The sequence below is a fragment of the Microcebus murinus genome, chromosome 5 (genome assembly GCF_040939455.1).
Source record: "Microcebus murinus isolate Inina chromosome 5, M.murinus_Inina_mat1.0, whole genome shotgun sequence".
Lineage (NCBI taxonomy): Eukaryota > Metazoa > Chordata > Mammalia > Primates > Cheirogaleidae > Microcebus > Microcebus murinus.
Window position 1 is genome coordinate 89,727,029 of NC_134108.1, and position 19,696 is coordinate 89,746,724.

The window sequence follows — 19,696 nt, forward strand, 5'->3', positions numbered from 1 at the left end:
CTAAGTGCTTATCTGCACTTATGTCATACATGTAGTATATATGTTCCTGAAAAGATCCTTGAAAATTGGTTTATCTCTGAAATATAATTGAGAACTTGAGGGGATTGTCATTTCATGGTACTCCATAAGAGTATTTAAAACTCTTATGGAATGGATAATTCCTTTGTAACCTATTTGGATATTTATAGATTTTCTAAACAAGGATTGCCTAAAATATGTTATAATTTTTTTTAAAAAAAATGAAGTATTTTTGAACTTTTTAAAACTGTGGTATAATCTTGTGACACCAGAAATTCAATTGATATTCCTTGAGAATAAGGAAATCAAAATATCAGTTTGTTCAGAACTGAAAATGTCAGGGTCAGCTAAAAAAAATATATCAGTTTGTAAAGATGGAGATTTGGTTAAAAGTATAATAATTTGACTCCCTTTCAGTTTTGTTGGCCATTTTGTAGGTACTGTTGTGGTAGAGCCATTGAGCCTAAGTTCAGTACTTATATTATTTGTGGCTAATGATGCCTAGATCAACAATTGAATATTAAAAGTTTTTGTGACTTAGGTAAAAAGTCCCAAAACACTGGATGTAGAAGTTGACTCTGTGTGTGTGTGTGTGTGTGTGTGTGTGTGTGTGTGTATATAGTTAACTAAGGTAATAAAGTTTAATGGCATTTAAACTGCTTTTTGGGAATGACAGACTTACCAAGTAAGATTTGCTTCTAGTTTACATTAGGCCTTTTCTTGATTGTTGTTGTATAGTCAGATAGTTTTGATCATCCTTTTAGATTTTTTTTTTATTACTTTGTGCTGTATATTCACTCAACATTTTAGAAGTGCAAAGAAGTTTGATTGATACATATAAAACCTTCGGAGTTTACTCCAAAGACTGGTGAGCATATAGGGCTTGTGCTGTGGGTTAAGTAGGTGGGCTTCTGTTTCCTGCCTCTTTCTGGACCACTTCTTTAGCTCCTTTCCTTGGAGCAGCCCAGAGTCCTACAAGGTGAGAAAATGGAAATGGGCCAGCCCACTGTGGAGCAGCCTTCTTAATAACCTGCTTTGACATTTGTCTGTCGAGCACAAACCTTGTAGTGGGCCAAACAGTTACAGGAGCTATCCCTACTTGGCAGACTGAACAAAGTTTTTAGGAAATCATTGGTGGTTTGAGTTCTAAAACCACAGGCTTAAATCAGGCCTTTGGGATGGGGGAAGCTATTATAGGTTGAGTGTTAATTTTGTGTTACTGTTATTTCGTTTTGAAAACCCTCCACCACAAGAAGATTTATGTTGTGCAGAGGAGGGTTTGGACAGAGGCCTTCTAACCTGACATGTATAGATTTTTTTAAACTTTTTTTTTTTAATAATTATAGGCTCACAGGAAATGGCAAAAACTAGTACGTAGAGTCTCATGTACCCTTTTACCCAGCTTATGTCTGTGGATTTTTAAAATGTGGAGTGTGTGTCAGTGTATACTTGATCCTGTTGTGGGTTAAAGAGTAGGTAGACCAACAGGCGTTCTCAAACTACGGCCCGCGGGCCACATGCGGGTGTTACTGCCTGTTTGTTTTTTTACTTCAAAATAAGATATGTGCAGTGTGCATAGGAATTTGTTCATAATTTTTTTTAAACTATAGTCCGGCCCTCCAATGGTCTGAGGAACAGTGAACTGGCCCCCTGTTTAAAAAGTTTGAGGACCTCTGAACTAGGGGGTAAAAACCTTAACCTCTTGTTAAAGTAGCTCTGGTTATTATAGCAAGAATCGTGAATAAAATCAGGGCATGGCTTGTATTAAAACAATCGTAACCCCATACAGTAGTCTAAATTTCCAGTGTGTTAAAATTGTAATAGTTCTAATTGTCTTTTTGAATTATTACTCTGAAATTCACTGTTTTAGTTTTTAAGTTTAAGTTGAGTTTTTAAGTAATAAGAGGGTAAAAAATAAAAAAATAGCTGTATGACTGCATACCATATGAAGAATGTTTTCTATTTGTTCCTTTTTGTGTTTAAGAACATTAAGGATGATTCTGAGTTCTAGAACCAAAAGTTTTGCTTTTTTTCTTTGTAGGTTCGAAAGCATGTGAATGATCTCTATGAAGACTTAAGGGATGGACACAATTTAATTTCTCTTTTAGAGGTTCTTTCGGGAGATACCTTGGTAAGTTTTACATTTCTTAATTTATTTTGAAGTACATGCAATCTTTTCTGCATAGGACCAGTGTGTTTTCAACACAGACTGTTCAGATTTTTGCAACATTCATCTTTTGAGCTGTGAATTGTGCCTGAGAAAAGAGTTCTGGTTAGATTCCTAAACATTTTCAGATTTCAAATGATGTGAATTTGAGAGATTGAAGTGCTTTGATTACTTCGTGTAATCAATCAGTTCTATAATTAAAATACTATTTTTGTTCTTGCTTCTTTTATATCTTTGGAATTTTTTTTTTTTTTTGCTCAGCAGAAGTTGGGTGCATAATTTAACCAACCACATATTAAAAGACTCACAAATTAGCAAGGAAGTAAATGTCGCTTTCTGAAAAATGGTCTAACCCATTCCTCAGGTGTCATTTCCTTTTTTTGTGAACATTACCTCCCCTTCTTGGTTACCTGTTCTCCTTCATTATGTTCTGTTCATGCTCTTCTTTTCATTTCTGGTCTGTCTTGTGTCTTTGCTGTCCTATCTTCTGTCTGTTATATTCATTAGCCAAGGGAGCGGGATTTTTTGAAGACCTTACGATTGGTGAGTGCAACAGAAGCATGCGAATATGAACAGCATGAGGATGTGGAGGATGAGGATAAGGGGGTAGGTGTCGCCCCCGTAACTCGACTAACCTAGCCGTTCCAGTGTGGTGAGCGCTAACCTGACAAGAGAAGTAACTTCCAGGTTCAGGCTCCTTTTGAGAAAACTATAGAAAGGACCAAAACCCACAGTGAGGCAGATATCTGTGTACCAAAAAACCAGACAAAGGAAATGTTTTCTTTTTAAATTTATCTTCAGAGAGCGAAAACAATGGAGTCATTTATACATTACTGTGCACTGCATGGTAATTGGACATATTTGCATAAATTTTATGGATGGCATTTTAGCTAAATGATTTTATATATGTTATATATAAATAGGGAAAATCTTACAACTAGTTTGCTAATTTTTGTGCAAATTTGTTCCACTTCTGGAATTGATATTTTAAACATGACAACTATTTATTGCTTTTTTTTTTTTTTGAAGGACTTAGGGAAATTTTATTTAGTATTTAAGTTTCTGCTTTAAATCATACCTATTGGCAATAAGTATATGATGGACATTTTTTTTTTGCCTATTTAATACATCTCATGGTATTTAGAAGGGAGAAAGATTTAAAATCTAGTGTCCTGATAAAACTCATAGAGCTTTTTAATCTCCGTGACACTTAGTTGACTGTAGCCCACCTTTGCAAGGCAGATGTCCTTATTTTGTCTTCTACATGCTTAGTGCCCCCGATTTCATTGAAAACTGTGCTTTTGTTGGAGCCGGTGGGTGAATTTTTCAACAGCGTTTCTCCTTGTTATAGAAAACTTACTTTCCCTCTGTGGTGTGCTGTCTGTCTTATTATGGCGCTTGGGCTTCAGCAACTTATTCATATTTAAGAAGCTAAGCTGTCCATTTTCTTTTTTTTCCCTTTGGAAGATGTTATGTGCTAAATTTCAACTCCATTCCTTGTATTTTTGTTAAACATTTCTCAGCCCTGTTTCCTTTTGTTTTCCTTCTGCTAACTTAGGACGTTTCTTAAGGGAAACAGCATTAAGGAAAGTGATTCTAGTTTGTCACTTTTCCTAACACTGAGAAAATAATCATGCCCATCCCCAAATAGTGTAAACTAGTAGAGAGTCCTTTCTGATTATTGTAGAGTCCAATTTTGTCAATAAAGAGGAACATATACTATATGGTTTCGATTGCGTTTCTATCTTCCTCTATCATGGCTAAGTAAACCTTCTCTTTCTCCTTCTTGGTGATTTTTATACTAACTGCATGCTACTTTACCTCATTTTCATTAACGTGCCATATATAATTATAAAAAACCTTCTTGCTAATAGTGTTTATTAAGAATAGGGAATGATATATAATTATTTTTGTGCCTCCATAGCTAAATAACTGTAGGCCAGAATCGTTCTATTAGCAAATATAAAACAATCTGTATGTTCTATGACATTTTCTTTTTTCCTTTTGTTTAAATAAAACATTTGGAATAAAGTAGTAATATGTGTTTAAATAAAAACATGTTTGGAAAAAATCCCTAATAACTTAAATTCAATCCCAGGTAAGGCAAAGAAATTAAAAACTTTTTAAAGAATTTTATGGCCTTACTAAATAGTAAATACTGTTTTAATATATTAAGATGAGCAGAAAGTATATTTAAATTAGCATGGTCAGTGGTATCAGAAACTATGGTATTTTTTATACCTGCATTTTTCTATTCTAGCCCAGAGAGAAAGGTCGGATGCGTTTTCACAGACTACAGAATGTACAAATTGCACTTGACTATTTGAAAAGACGCCAGGTATGATGTTTTTCAAAGACTGTAATCCTATGCACATATGTGATTAGCTATATCTATATAGAAACATGTCAGGGAATGACAAGGTTAAATTGGGCTGTGAATTATAATCATTAAGCTTGTGCTTTGGTGAGGTAAATATTTAAAAATGTTTTTAAACCTTTGCTTCCAAGAAAAGGAAGTTAATAGTAGGTGTAAGCCCAGAGGAATTATAAGTGGCTACATTTCCATCTATAACTCTGCGTGAGATTTTCAGATTTTTAACTCTGCGTCTGATTTTCCTTCTGTTTGAGTTGGAATGCATTTGCCTAGGAATTTAGTGACATTTTTGTAGAAACAGAATGCTAAGAATGCCCATGAATGGTTCTTAGTTGTGGGGAAGCAATACTTTATTTTTTATACTTAGTATATAAAAGCACTTTATTTTTATAAAATATTTTATATAATACTTTTAACTTAGTATGCACATTTTTAGTACTTAGTAGTGATAAAACAATATTTTATTTTTTACAACTAAATAGTATTGGGTAACTTATGGGTGTTTCATTTTTTAACAAAAAGTAAAACATTTCTGACAATACTCTCCAGTTAGCTTGAGACTAAGTTTCAGGAGAAATCATGGAAAAGAATTAGCACTATATTGGGGATAGGATCTTTTTTTTTTTTTGAGACAGAGTCTCACTTTGTTGCCCAGGCTAGAGTGAGTGCCATGGCATCAGCCTAGCTCACAGCAGCCTCAAACTCCTGGGCTCAAGCAATCCTCCTGCCTCAGCCTCCTGAGTAGCTGGGACTACAGGCATGCACCACCATGCCCGGCTAATTTTTTCTATATATATATTAGTTGGCCAATTAATTTCTTTCTATTTATAGTAGAGACGGGGTCTCGCTCTTGCTCAGGCTGGTTTTGAACTCCTGACCTCGAGCGATCTGCCTGCCTTGACCTCCCAGAGTGCTAGGATTACAGGCGTGAGCCACCACACCCAGCCATGGATAGGATCTTGATCTGGTGGCATTGTGTATTATGGTGACATAAGTCAAAATATTAGTAATTTTACAATTAGTAGAAAAAGGGGAAAGATGCAGAAGAGTTGGAAATTACTGAAAACAGTGAGAAATCAAAGGTGGTAACAGTTTTGCTTTTTAATAGAGTATAAAAAAAGGAAAAAAAGGAAAGGGGAGAAGGAAACAGTAGCTTTTATTATCCCTTCATTTACTTTATTATAAATATTAAAATGCTTTTGGTTATTAAATACTAGTAAATTCTCAGTGATTAAATATTTTAAATGTCATTGGTATTTGCCTCATTTTTCTTCTTTCTAGTGGAAGTTTCCAGAAGGATTAATGGTTAATTATGCCTTCTTGTCTGAAATGGTTTTTGTCAATGTTTTGTCCAGGAAATAAAATTAGATATGGTATATATTCTCAGTAAATTCATAATATTAAACTCTTTAGTCTAGGACATAAATGGTAGAGACCATCATTATATTTATTTAGCTGAATGCACAGTTTGACAGTTGATAAACTTTAAGTCTGAATATTGTATTTTAAAAAAATGTTTGAACAGCTTTTCAAATGCCCAGTGACTTATTTATTTATTTATTTATGGTAAATTGATAGAAAAATAATGCTAGTTTTTGTTAAAAAAACTTTGTGATGGATGTGTGAAAAAATCTTTAAAATTATTTTATGGTTCAGACAGTTTCCTACTTCATGTAGGAGTAAACTAAAGCTTATTATTATTTTTTTTTTTTTTTTTGAGACAGAGTCTCGCTTTGTTGTCCAGGCTAGAGTGAGTGCCGTGGCGTCAGCCTAGCTCACAGCAACCTCAAACTCCTGGGCTCGAGTGATCCTTCTGCCTCAGCCTCCCGGGTAGCTGGGACTACAGGCATGCGCCACCATGCCCGGCTAATTTTTTATATATATATCAGTTGGCCAATTAATTTCTTTGTATTTATAGTAGAGACGGGGTCTCGCTCTTGCTCAGGCTGGTTTTGAACTCCTGACCTTGAGCAATCCGCCCGCCTCGGCCTCCCAAGAGCTAGGATTACAGGCGTGAGCCACAGCGCCCGGCCACTAAAGCTTATTTTTAAAAGACAAAATTATTTCTAATTTTGTAATAAGATGTTAAGTATTTAGGACTTCTCATTTGAGTTGTTTTTGTTTTGACAAGTGAATGCTTTTAGTACTTACTCTGGAAGACAAAACTACAGTAATACCTGTTTTTCCTTTGTGGCTATCCTGTAATTCATAATTTTAAGTGACTGAAGATAAGGGTGAAACAGTATTTGGGGGATTACTGATATTTAAATCATTCCGTTTTTTCTTTGTTTAATTTAGAATTGCTTTTATGTGGGTTAAGATAACTTGTATGCTGATTTGATAAACAGTTTGTTTTATCTCTTCTTCCCATATAAAACAGGTAAAATTAGTGAACATTAGAAATGATGACATAACAGATGGAAATCCCAAATTGACGTTGGGATTAATATGGACAATAATTTTGCACTTTCAGGTAAGCCCAGTATTTCTTAATTATCACTTGTTTTGGCCTCTCATTGCTAGTTTTCAGGTGGTTCATATGAAGGGTAAGTTATGCATTTGTGTCCTATGGGGAAAAAATTTCAGACTTCTTTTCTTAAATAATATATTTGAATTGTTCTTTCAAGTAACATGCTGCTTATGAATCCCCCCTTTCCTGTTCTTGCCAAATTTAAATGAGTTTTAAGGACAGTGTTTGTAATCTCAGAGTTGGAAGACAGAGATTTCATTTTATTGAATGCAGACACATTTCTTTTGCTCATTGGACAGTATTACCTGTTATAGATATGCAAAGATTTTTATGACTCAATCTTTATTTAGAATGGTTTTTGATAGTCTCTCAACCGTGTCAACTGTTTTCTCCTTCAATAGACACTAGATGGCAGTATAATTATCATAAAGAGATCTGAATTAGAGGAAAAGTATCCATGTTTTGTGTAGAGCTGTGCTTTCTCTAGATTGGAGGAGAATACAAATTTATTGTCTATAAATTATTATCTAATAGACCTGTGTCGATGGAGGACTGATTTTGATTTAGTTTTTGTGAAATCATACATTTAAAAAAAATCATCTGCATTTGATTTAAGGTGACTCCTAACTTTGGAACTTGCTTTAGTTTATTAACTGCTGGTCTGCTTAAGAAACTCACTGTGCAGCACAGATCCTGACCTCAATAGGCATGCAGTACCTCCTACTGACTGATTGTTGTGCACCCGGCCCTTGAAGCAGGAGAAAGCTTGCCAGCCTCAGAAAGGAGCTGGGGTTTTGAACCATATCTTGTGAGGAGTAAGACTTTGTTTTAAATTTGGCTGAAATATAAGTTTTGTAGGGGAACAGTGGAAAATAATGTACCTGGGGCTCATTTGGGACCAGGATAGATCTGATAGTACAGGGAGCTATATAGGAAGTAGAGCAGGGGTCCACAAACTTTTTAAACAGGGGGCCAGTTCACTGTCCCTCAGACCGTTGGAGAGTGTGCACTGTGGGCCTGGGACAAGTTGGCTGCTAAGCAGGACAGGCAGCGGTGGCAAAAGTACCTGGAGGGCCAGATAAATGTGCTAGGCAGCCCGCATGTGGCCCGTGGGCCGTAGTTTGAGGATGCCTGATAGTAGAGTCTAGGTAGGTTCTAGGGCCTGAAGAGGCAGCTAAACAGTTTCAGTAGTAGGAAAGTAGAGGAGACCCAGGTAAGCAGAGGAAAGGTGTTAGCTAGCCAGATCACAGGGCAAGTAATATAAGTGAATGTCCACTCAGCTGGGCTGTTGATATCAGAGAGAGCCAGTAACTGGAAGTTAAGACCCCAAAAGGACTGAGGGTCCCCATTACTGGAGAAGTCCATCCTTAGGGGATCAAGGATACTGAGCACTAAACCAAGGCAAGGATTTGTGCATGGAGCACACAGCCAGTCCTTGTTATCAGAATTGGCTAAAGTTTAAGTAGAACTGGCCAAAAAACATAGCTTGTGGAGTTCCTCAGTGCCTTTTTCAAGGATCCTTTAATTGCCCCTAAGTGGATCGGTTCCCAGAGCTTTTAGTAGGGTTGGAACTGCAGGAACTTCCGATGGGAAAGTCAGAGGCCTATCAGAGCAGGGAGCCAATCACTTCTTCAGCATGGGGCTGGTGGGGCAGTCTGGGTCTAAATTTCGAATATCAGACTAAGGACCACTGTGGGGCAGTGGAAAGCACCTAGGCTTTGGAGTGAGGCAGAACTAAGTTTTATTCTTGGCTCTTTCACTTATTGCTGTGATGGCATTGGTTAAGTCACTTTACCACTCTGAGCTTAAAAAATTGTGTTTTAGGAAACAGAATCTATCAATCTAGTAAAATAGGTAGAAATGGGCAGAGTCCAGAGTCAGAGAGATAAGCTAAGAAGCTGAGGTGGTGATCTCAGAGTGGAATGATAAAGGCCAGGACTCAGTTGGGGATGAAAAAATTGAATCCAAGCGTTGACATTTTGAAGGAAGGAAGAGAGGGACTTAGAGATAAGGCATAGAAGGTGAAGATGTATTAGTTATAGATAACCAAACTTTTTAGCCTGGGAGATCACAGAACAGTAGACCCCCTGGAGACATGGGGGTGATGGTAAGGGGGAAACTCATGGCCTTCAGGATGGGTTTGATGTGATAGTGGGGTATCATGCACATCTGTCTGCTGAGCAGCTGGAGATAGTCAGAGGTATAGATAATAGAGTTGAGAGTCAACACTATACAGGTGGTCACTGATTCTATCAGAAAGAAGGGATCTTCAGAGGATCCAGCAGAGCACAAATGGAGAAGAGCCAAGAGCTAAGGATAGAAATTTGGGTAAGGCCTGTGATGATGGGTACAGGAGGAGATTTTGTTGAGAAGTTAGAAGGGGAACTTTTGGAGAGATGGATGACATAGCGGGAGAATGCGTTGATCAAACCAAGGGAAGAGAATTTCAAGTAGAAAGGAATGATGAGCAGCATGAAATGCCACTAGAGATCTTGAGAAATTTAAGACAGGGTGCAAGTTAATATTCTGTCTAGAAGGAAGACCTTGGAGATCCAGGCTACTGGGAGCAGAGATTAAAAAATAGACTGAATTGCACGAGCTAGAAAATAACAGACTGAACTGTGCAAGTATAAAGAGTCAGGAATTAGAAGCAATGTATTTAGAAATATATTTCGGGAATTTTTTTTTTTTTTTTTTTAAGAGATAGGTTCTTCCTCTGTCACCCAGGCTGGAGTCTAGTAGCTCACAGAAATTAAGGCAAAAGTTTATTCAAAAAAGAATTATGTAGTAAGAGAACCCTTTAGGGTCAGCTGTCTTTGGAGGAGAGAGGAGAACAAACTAGTTATAGAAGTACCAAAAGAAGTTTTTCTTCTAATATGATCTGTGGCATAATGTTATATTGTGTTTTCAGACTTGAATTACAAGATGCTATGACTGCTAAATTATCACCAAAGTTAAAATTAGATCGAGATCTCTTTAAAATGGAACATATCTATGTTTTGGTAAAATGGAAATGTTCCTTCTTATTTAAATGCAATAACTTTTCTTGGTACTATGATAATTTAATATTAGAACTATTTTCTGGTTACTCCAAGATATAAGGGTATTTATAACAGTGGTAATCATTCTCACAGAGTGTCTGAGCTTTTCCCCCTATACTTTACGTAAATAATGAAGGCAGTTCAGAAGATCAATTTATTTGATTTAAAAATATTTGTTGTAAGCAACATAAATTCAATCTGTTTTCAGTTAGGCTTTCTGAAAGCAGGCATTACCATGATAGTAATCCTGTATCATTAGTTCCACCATATGCTAGATCCAGAGATACTAAGGTAATAAATATGTTTTCTGTTTATTGGAGGAATTTACAGGAAATTAACTGTAATCCAGGATGATGAATATTGGTGGTATAAATAAAAATAGAAATGTATGGGGAGGGAGCCTTGTGTAGGATTGGGAAGGCATTAGAGAATAAGGGAGATTTTTACAGATACTAGAGATAGGCTTTGCAAGATGAGCTCCAGCTGCCAGGCAGAGACTGAAGTCGAGCCATTTCTGGGAGAGGGAGCAGTATATATGTGCTGCAAATGGATAACTGCTTAGCGTGGCAGGGCTAGAGGGAAGAGGGTGGAATGCAAATCACTGGTTGCCCCTCCATTGTGTCAGCACAAATATCAGCTATGACACATTGAAATTCTCTTGAATACTGTTCCGTTGCCTTTGAAGACATTGAAAATCAAATTTCCCATTACAAAGAAATGATAAATATGTGAGATGATGGATGTGCTAATTATCCTGATCTGATCACTGTATATCACATATATCAAAATATTACTGTGTATCACATGAATATGTGCAATTATTATTTGTCAATTTAGAAAAAACAAATCGAAGACCTTATTTTTACCATCTTGTTTTCTAGGATATTCAGTTTTTGCCATTGGAGAATATTTAATTTTCTTTTTGAATAATTAAGGTAAACCTTACAATGAAGGGTCTGTTGCTGACAAGCATCTGCAACATCCTTGCTAACTTGACTATTTAGTTGAATATTCTTTTTTTTTGAGACAGAGTCTTACTCTGTTGCCCCAGCTAGAGTGCCGTGGTGTCAGCCTAGCTCACAGCAACCTCAAACTCTAGGGCTCAGGTGATCCTCCTGCCTCAGCCTCCCGAGTAGTTGGGACTACAGACATGCGCCACCATGCCCGGCTAATTTTATATATATATATATACACACACACACACACACACACATATATATATATTCTGTATATAGTCTATTATATTTTCTATGTATTTTCAGTTGGCCAATTAATTTCTTTCTATTTTTTTTTTAGTAGAGATGGGGGTCTCGCTCTTGCTCAGGCTGGTTTCAAACTCCTGACCTCAAGCGATCCGCCCGCCCGCCTTGGCCTCCCAGAGTGCTAGGATTACAGGCGTGAGCCACCGCGCCTGGCCTAATTGAATATTCTTACTTAGCAAAATATGATGAGTGTCATCTTTTGATCGGTATAAAGACTACCTGGAGAAAGGCAATTATTAATTTTTTTTAGTAGTCAAATGATTTCTGCTTACGTGTAAGTCCATTTAATGCCATACTAATTTCCTTTTTATCGGATCTATGACTCAGTGTTAGAAATATGCGCACCTTAATCAGGTTTCATGCTGACTTATTATTTTTCCATAAGGCCCTAGTAAAACTGCATAATATTTAACTAGGGTACAATTATAAAAGTTATGTGTAAAGTTTAACTGCCTTAATTCATGTATAAGAATGCCTGGGTATTTCCTTTGGCTGAGTGTTTCAACACACAATTTATTTGCTCATGTGAAAGTCCTAATAATGGGATAATGGCAATGACTTGGAAATTCATGTAATTAAAAAAATATTACCAACTATTTTAAAAGGTTAATTTTAGAAGCAATTTTATTAGATTATTTTGAGGATCAAATGTTTATTATCTCTCCATTGGCTAGTTACTGAATCATACTGTTATCTTTTAAGAGTCTTAATGTAATTTACAGAGATTTTTGAGCTTTTTGTTTGTTTGTGTGCAAGTACCCAAATTAGTTGGTGTTTCTTAAGAAAAAAAATTATATGGTAGAGGGTAGAGACTCTCTGAAAGTAAGTTTGAAAGTCACCTTGAATCTAAATTTGAAAGGCACTTTCCTAAGTCTCACCTGACTGGTATTTGCTTTCTGTTTGCTCTGATTTGTTGAACCTCCTAGTTTCAAAGGTTAAGTGTAAACTTCGGTAGTGTGTCTGCATTTCAGAGAACTGAAAGTTAAAGTGAGGGTCATCATCTTCTCATACAGTACAGCTCAGGGTTTGCTTTGAAAGCTCATCAGTGTTGTAATTTGACAGTGAACAGTAATGTTTGTCTAAGAGGATTGGTGGCCAGAAATAAGCCACAGTGCCTAATGAGACACAGGGACCCGGCTGGGCAAGATGCCACAGCATTTCTGGCGTGTGCCTTTCTCATAAGCAAAATGGCTTCAGACCGAAGAGGATGGTCACAGAGTCTGTGAGGAATTAGAGGTCAGAGTGGAGTTTTCAAACTTAATGGAGAAAGATCTAAGTAAGCCCTGGATTTTGAAATGAGTGAATTTGTCAAGCTGTGACCTCCTGCAAATCAGATGGGGAATGTCTGTGGATGTGTAAGAGCTGAGAAAGAAGAACAGTATTTAGATCCTGCCAAAACTCCTCTGAGCCCCGAAGAATACTCTCCCCGAAGAAAATATTTCAGAAGAAAACCGATCAAAACAATTGGAGGTGACACAGAGTCAGTAGAGCCAAACAATGAAAAGGAAGGCACGAAGAAGAGAGGCAGTCAGCTTTCAAAAGAACAGCCAGCTCTTTTATCCAGGGGACTGGTACAGGAGGAATCTGTTACCCCAAACCTCTCACTGCAAGATGGTATTCAGCAAGAGAAGACAGAAGTTGTAGCTGACAGTGTTAAACACAAACTTCTGCCGAGTGCTGCGAGCAGTTGGTCTTACCGTGTGAACATTTCTCCTGCTGAAGACGGTGAAAAAGAAGTAAAAGTTAGTGAACTGGATGCAAGGATTTCAGAAAAAGACAGCACTCCATATTGCACAAGGAGGAAGAAGCATTTAGACGATGTCAACACAGGAAAAATAACATTCCAGGAAAAAACTGATGTTTTTCCTTCTCGAAAGGCAGCCAGCTTAAGTTGTATTCACCATGGTACAGAGAGAGCACTTGAAAAAAGTGAGCTTGCTGAAGAGTCATCAGAAAGTTATAGCAGTGTTCAAGAAAGGCAAAGCACTGAGAGATTTTGCCCTCATGCAGTTCACCAGTTTCAGTTTAAAAAGAGGAGATGCCATTCTCTCGGTGCTAGTGTGTCCCCTGTTTCCAAGGACACAAATGGAAACGAGGTAAGTGAAACGGGCAGTCTGAGTTTAAGGTGTAATTAATTATTCCAGGTGCTCACACAGAACTGAAGTTTTGTAATTTGTCTTTTATAAAAGTTATTTTCCTATTAGTTTACGTGAAAGCTGTAGAGTTTTTTTTTTGCATTTTATTTGTAGCCTTAGGTTTGATTATGATGATTTTATTTATTGTGCTATCCATATTCTTTAATCACGCTTTGATTTAAAAAATCCTGCACATTTTTGTTATTGGTGGAAGACTCAGAAAAGCACTAATTTAAGAGAGTGTATATCTCTTGAATTTCTCTAGTGCATGTTTCTTGACTTTTCTTATGGAAGAGCCTATAGAAACTTAGCTGTACTGTAGGTAAATGTTAGAAAATAGTCATGACAAGATAATAGCTTAATAAAAAACATAGAGAGGACACAGTAAAATATCAGTCAGTACTAACTTGCTGCTCTGTAAGTTTGAAAAGCCAGATTCTAATTCTAATTCTTTGTCAGTTTTTAATGTATGAGAAGCATTCACATAATTGCCCTCAATTTTGTGTATGTGTTTGTGTTGTGGGTCGGGGCACAGATGAAATCGCCCAAATCTATTCTGTTATGTGAGTTATTCCCAAGGCCTCAGTCTAAAATCAGAAATCATTAGAGTAGCGTGTCATAGGAATTTGAATATGACACAGACGGCAGGAAGTTGAGATCTTTATTCCTAACATGGATGTTTAGCTTTAGACCAAGTTACTTATCTGGGGTTTTTACTTGTCTTTGAAGTGTAATTGGATATGTATTTATTTGTTTGCCTGAGAAGTACATTACCCAAATAACTTCTGCATGTTACTAGTTGGGTGTAGATGGTTTTTTTTCTTTAAGCTATTCCTAACTTTATCTTTTAACAAAAGAATCTAGACATAAATGGTATTGGTGATGTCGAACATTCTTGGCAAGGTCCTTGTATGATTAGGGAGAGATTGTTTGCACAGTGGTAGAATGAGGTTTTCCTAAGGTTGGTGTGCATCATGATCATTGAACTTGGCAGCTGAGTTCTCCTGAAGGCTTCCTGTTTACATACACCACCACACCTTGCCAATGTTAAGTCATCAGTTCTGTTTATATTTTACAGTGGTTAACATTTTAAAAAGAAAGCATCCAGTCTATGTCATTACCCATGTAGGTCTGGCTTAAAGGCCAGTGCAAAGGAAAACTACCATGCTGCTACATGTTTATGAATATCAGCACTTGCCTTATTTTCATACATATTTTCCAGCTGTTTTTTTGCATAATTTGGCTTTAAGTAAGCTGTACATTTTTCATTAATGGAAATGCTTAAAATCTGTTTCCTAAGTGATTCATAAACTTTTTAAAATTTGTATTATCCTCATGCCAAGGATTTTACCCTTCTTTGTAATTTGTATATCTCATGATTTTTGGCCAGATTTGTTAAATAATTATGATGTGGAGGTGTTATGATAAGGCCTGACACCTTCTAGGGCAAAGCTGAATGGGACAGTCCTTCTTTTATCTTAGGAGTTTGACATCTCACATCCTTATAGTTCAGATAAAGACTATTTGTTCTGTGGCATACAAAGAGCCAGGACCAAAAGTTTAGCTATTCCTTTTAGGACATTCTTCCTGTTACCATGGGAGTGTGTGACTCTGCTTAATTATCTTTGGTTAGAATTGTCCCCAGAGCTGTTTATCTTACATTGTATTCTAAATTTTTCATTGGTGAATTAGATGCAAATGAGAGCTCCTGGCCTGTTTATTAGTATTTCATCCCAAGAATGACATATTGGCCAACATTCCTTTTCTCTGTTCTTTCAAGTTCTTTTTCATATCTTCCCTATTTGATCTGTTCTTACTATTGGTCTACTCTTGATCATTTGGAGAGTTGGACTCGTCTTTTGAGTTAACTTCCAAGTAGAATAGTGTACAGTTCTTTGAGCTTATCTTAACCTGACTTGAGCTCCCCTGGTCCTGTGACAAATGTCATTCTCAGTACAGTTGACTAGTCTACCGCCTCTTTTAAATCCTTGCAGTGTTAATGCTGCCTTAGAGTGGCCCTTCAGGCTCGGGTGGACTCTGTGGAGGCAGCTTAGCCAGCCCCTTCTGCTGAATATAAATCTCATAAGCATGTTACATCTTTATTAGAATAAATAGGCTCAAAAAGGGGAATATCTTTGATTTATATATTGCTTTGGAATTGGAAAAATGCTTTCAGGGACATTGTGTCTTTTGATCATCCCCAAAACTCTATGCAATAGGCAAACTAGACAGTTCTTCTTATATAGAATGAAGAAATGGAAACGCAAAGAGGTTAAATAAGTCCATAAGGCAACATAGCAAATGGGATTAGCTGAGGTAAACTATGGCACAACATCCTACTTGATTTAGTTGTCAGGGAAGTTCTAAAAGAAATTGCTGAGAGGTCAGAGCAGGGGTTTATATTTATACGGTCATTCATGAAGGATGAGTATTATAAACAGAGATGCCAAAGGGGAGATCATGTTAGGGGACAGGCAGTAATGAGCTCAGTGTCTGTACCTTTTCCAGGGATCCCCTGTTTTAAGACTCACCTTGCACCTTGTGACAAAGTTTCCTACCTTAGCCCTTGAGCTCTTCCCACAAAGCATTCTTCTTTCTTTAGTTTCACAAATCACAGTACTTCCCATTCTTGTCAAGTTGATCTTAGCAAAGATGGTTGTTTTCTCCACCTGTGGACCAGTGAGTTCTCTAACCTGACCACATGTAAGGGTTGTCTGAGGAGATTTCCAAAAAGATCAATGTCTAGATGTCACCCCCAGTGATTCTAATGTAATAGATCAGGGTGGGGCTCTGTAGGTGATTCTAATGGTCAAGACTGTGGATAGGGACCTTTTTACAAGTTTTCTTCTACAGCAGTGTTTCTTAAAGTGTGGCCCAGGGTCCCTGCAGGAGGATCATCTAGAATGCTTATTGAAAACACTTTACCCCAGACTTAATCAGAATATTTTCTGGTGGGGCATGAGAGAATGTTCCATGTGTTTTAGGCACATGCTTGTGCATTTTTAAAAACACTAAATTTCAAACATCAGTATCACCCTCATTTAGCATTCGATGTTTCATTTTCTTCTCAGCATAGGTTTTCTGATAAGCAGTATAGATTATGGGCCTAGAAGGCAGGAGGTCCGAGTTCTTCTCACCAGGCTCTGCCACCAGAGAGCTGTGTGACTTGGGTAGTCATCTTCATTTCTCTGGGTCTTAGTTTCATTTTCCGTAAAAGGTGCATATTGGACTTGATCAAGATTCTGTTACTACGAATTATGCAGTTTGTTGATCCTACTGTATGTTAGGCACTTCCTGATTATATTATTTGATGTTCAGAGCAAGCTTATGAAATGGTTGTATTTGTAAGCTCCATCTTTATAGATGAGGAAACTGGGGCTTAGGAGGCTTAAGTAACTTGCTCAACTCACTTAACCAGTAAGTGGTAGAGATTGGATTTGATCCAAAATTGTCTACCAAGCTGAATTCTTAACTGATGTGATTTACCCTATTTTTCTTATGTACATGTCTTCCAGTTTTAAATTTCTGTGAATCCATGTACATAAGCATGCCTTTTTGTTTGTTTAGTGTTTTCACTTCTCCTTTTTTCCCTGTCTTCCTTTACTCATGTGTCAAACATTTATTATGCATTATGTGTTGAACCAAAACTAGGTCACTCTGAGATAAGTAAAACATAGCCCTTTTATGTATGTATTATATCTCATTATTTGTTCATAACAAATGACAGGGACCATGGCTGTAAACTTAGTCTTCTGAAAATTAGGCTTCTGGGATGATGATCATGATTAATTTTAACTTTTCACCAAATCATGTGGCTGTATTAACTTAAGAAAATTGAACTGCTTTTATGTTCCTTTCCATCCTTTGGTGAATTGCTAATGAATAATGCAATGACCTAAAGGAAAGAAGCCAAGGAGAGAAAGAGGAGAAATAGAATCGTGGATATTGTAGAGATTATATTGTCAGTCTCTGAATAATGAAGAGTTGAATATTTTTATTACATTGACTTTTAGAATAAAAAAAGTTGTAAAAGTTTTAAGGACCATCTTAGAATATGAGAGGAATACATTAATCAACTTGCCTGAAATATATTTATTCATTATTTTTTCTCTATTCAAGTCTTTTATGAAGTTTAGACTACAGAATTCACTTAGAATTCAAGGGCTATGATAAAAAATAAATGTGTTTTTCCCTTCATATAGCTTTGCTCCACAGATCTTGAACACAAAGTACACTTTTTTCCGTAGTTGACTATTTAACTCATTCTGTTCTGAACCATTTTATCTCTTTTCTTAAAAGGAAAATGCATTTATTGACTTTTTTGACTATTTCTAGTCATTTATATTTTATAACCAGTTGGTGAAAATTTAGTTTTAAAATAATTGCATAGAACTTGGATCCCTATATTGGCATTATAATACCTCCGTTTTTTGAATTAAATGAAGGACTTCAAAAGTTTAAGATCTTTGCTCTGTGAAAAAGGTTAGTTATTTTTATGTTAGTTTTTCTCCCTGTTTGAATAAGAAATAGGTGAGAATTTTCTCTAGATAGTCACCTATTCAGAGCATTAACATTTGAACTTGATTAACTTTTTAATGGTTTTTGTCCTCCATTTAACTCTTCCTTTTATGTAGGCAGTTTTTAACCAGTTAGCAGTTTCAAAATGTTTGTGCCATCTTTGCAGTTAAAAATATTTTGTGGAGCATTTTCACACATTTTTTTTTAAAACTTGGAAGCAGATGCTAAAATGTGTTGATTACATTTGTTTCTGCCAAAATAGTTGAGACATTTTTGAAGAAATTGTTTTTGGAAGCAAACATCTTAGCTTGGAAAATATTTGCTTGTGTTGACAAATTCAATATGGAATTTGCTTTTGCCTGACGAGTGTCAAGTGGTATGAATAAAAGAGTTTAAGCAGTATGATATTCACCCTCTTACACAGATACCTGCATTTACTGAGGGGCAGGCACAGTTCTGAGCCCTGTGTTCATGTCGCGTTAGTTTCTAAACATGGAGGAGGTACTATCATTATCCTCATTTGACAAGAGAGAAGTCACAGGACTGGTGGGATCAGGAATCGAATGCAAGTCACTGCCTGCCACAGCTCTGTACTGATCTTCTTCCTAATATTAAACTTTTACTCTTGAAATAACTTGAGACTAAGGAGGTAGGAGGAGAATCTTTTTTTTTTTTTTTTGAGACGGAGCCTCACTCTGTTGCCCAGGCTAGAGTGCCATGGTGCCACCCTAGCTCACAGCAACCTCAAACTCCTGGGCTCAGGCAATCCTCCTGCCTCAGCCTCCCAAGTAGCTGGGACTACAGGCATGTGCCACCATGCCTGGCTAATTCTTTCTACTTTTTAGTAGAGATGGGGTCTTGCTCTTGTTCAGGCTGGTATCGAACTCCTGAGCTCAAATGATCTGCCCGCCTCGGCCTCCCAGAGTGCTAGGACTACAGGCGTGAGCCACCTCGCCCAGCCGGAGGAGAATCTTGAGCTCCACCTTTTCCAACTTGTAGCTTTCATTGTAATTAATACCTAAACTCTCTCAATAGAATATAATCTTTATTTTTTATGTTAATAAAAACATATGAAGGAAATGAATTTTTGCTCGATACTGTTTTTTTTTTTGTATCTAGCCCTCTAAATCGATAGGGATTTTGTGTTCTGTGTGGAAGAACAATTGACGAGCTATCATTTCTACATTCATTGTGTGTCCCGCAAGTCAGTTTCTGCTTCTGTCGAATGAGGTGGCTCATCGACAGGTACAGCTCCGTCTGCAGTGCTGTAGGGAGTTACTTAGATTGGAGGAGTAGAGGAGAGAGAACTTATGAGATGTTGAGTCAGAAGACTTCAATTTAACCCAGGTTTTATTATCCACATCTGTAAAAGTGGGTTGGTTTCTTGTTTTGAGGGTTAAATGAGGTCATATATGTGAAGAAGCCTTAGGAGACTGAAGTGATTTATACGTTCTATTCTACTGTTTTCTGCTCCTGGAGAAAAGAGGAAATTTTGTCTTATAACCACCCTCTGAATAGAATAGCTCTATAAGTTTTTACCATTTTTAACAGGACACTTCTTTCTCTCCTGTGGGTGTAGAGCATTCTGCATAACCTGAGTAGCCTGCTACCTTCCCTCTGCCTGTAATCCCACCTCCATTTGTCTTCTCGCTCATTTCTTCAGCAAATATATACTGAATACCTATTATGTATCAGACAATGTGTTGACTAT

General features: G+C 36.9%; 1 protein-coding gene across 24 annotated transcripts in view; it reads left to right on the top strand.

The window, feature by feature from the left end:
- DST (dystonin) overlaps positions 1-19,696 on the top strand; it is a 462,173-nt gene that overhangs the window by 228,630 nt on the left and 213,847 nt on the right. For 13 of the 24 annotated variants that reach the window (XM_076003259.1, XM_076003267.1, XM_076003264.1 and 10 more), the window contains 4 exons: positions 2,060-2,149; positions 2,693-2,791; positions 4,446-4,523; positions 6,940-7,032. In XM_076003259.1, the coding sequence (XP_075859374.1) occupies positions 2,060-2,149; positions 2,693-2,791; positions 4,446-4,523; positions 6,940-7,032 (360 nt within the window). Of the gene's footprint in view, positions 1-2,059; positions 2,150-2,692; positions 2,792-4,445; positions 4,524-6,939; positions 7,033-11,506; positions 13,429-19,696 lie in introns of those variants that run through there. The other 11 variants (XM_020287134.2, XM_076003266.1, XM_076003279.1 and 8 more) reach the window with 3 other exon arrangements.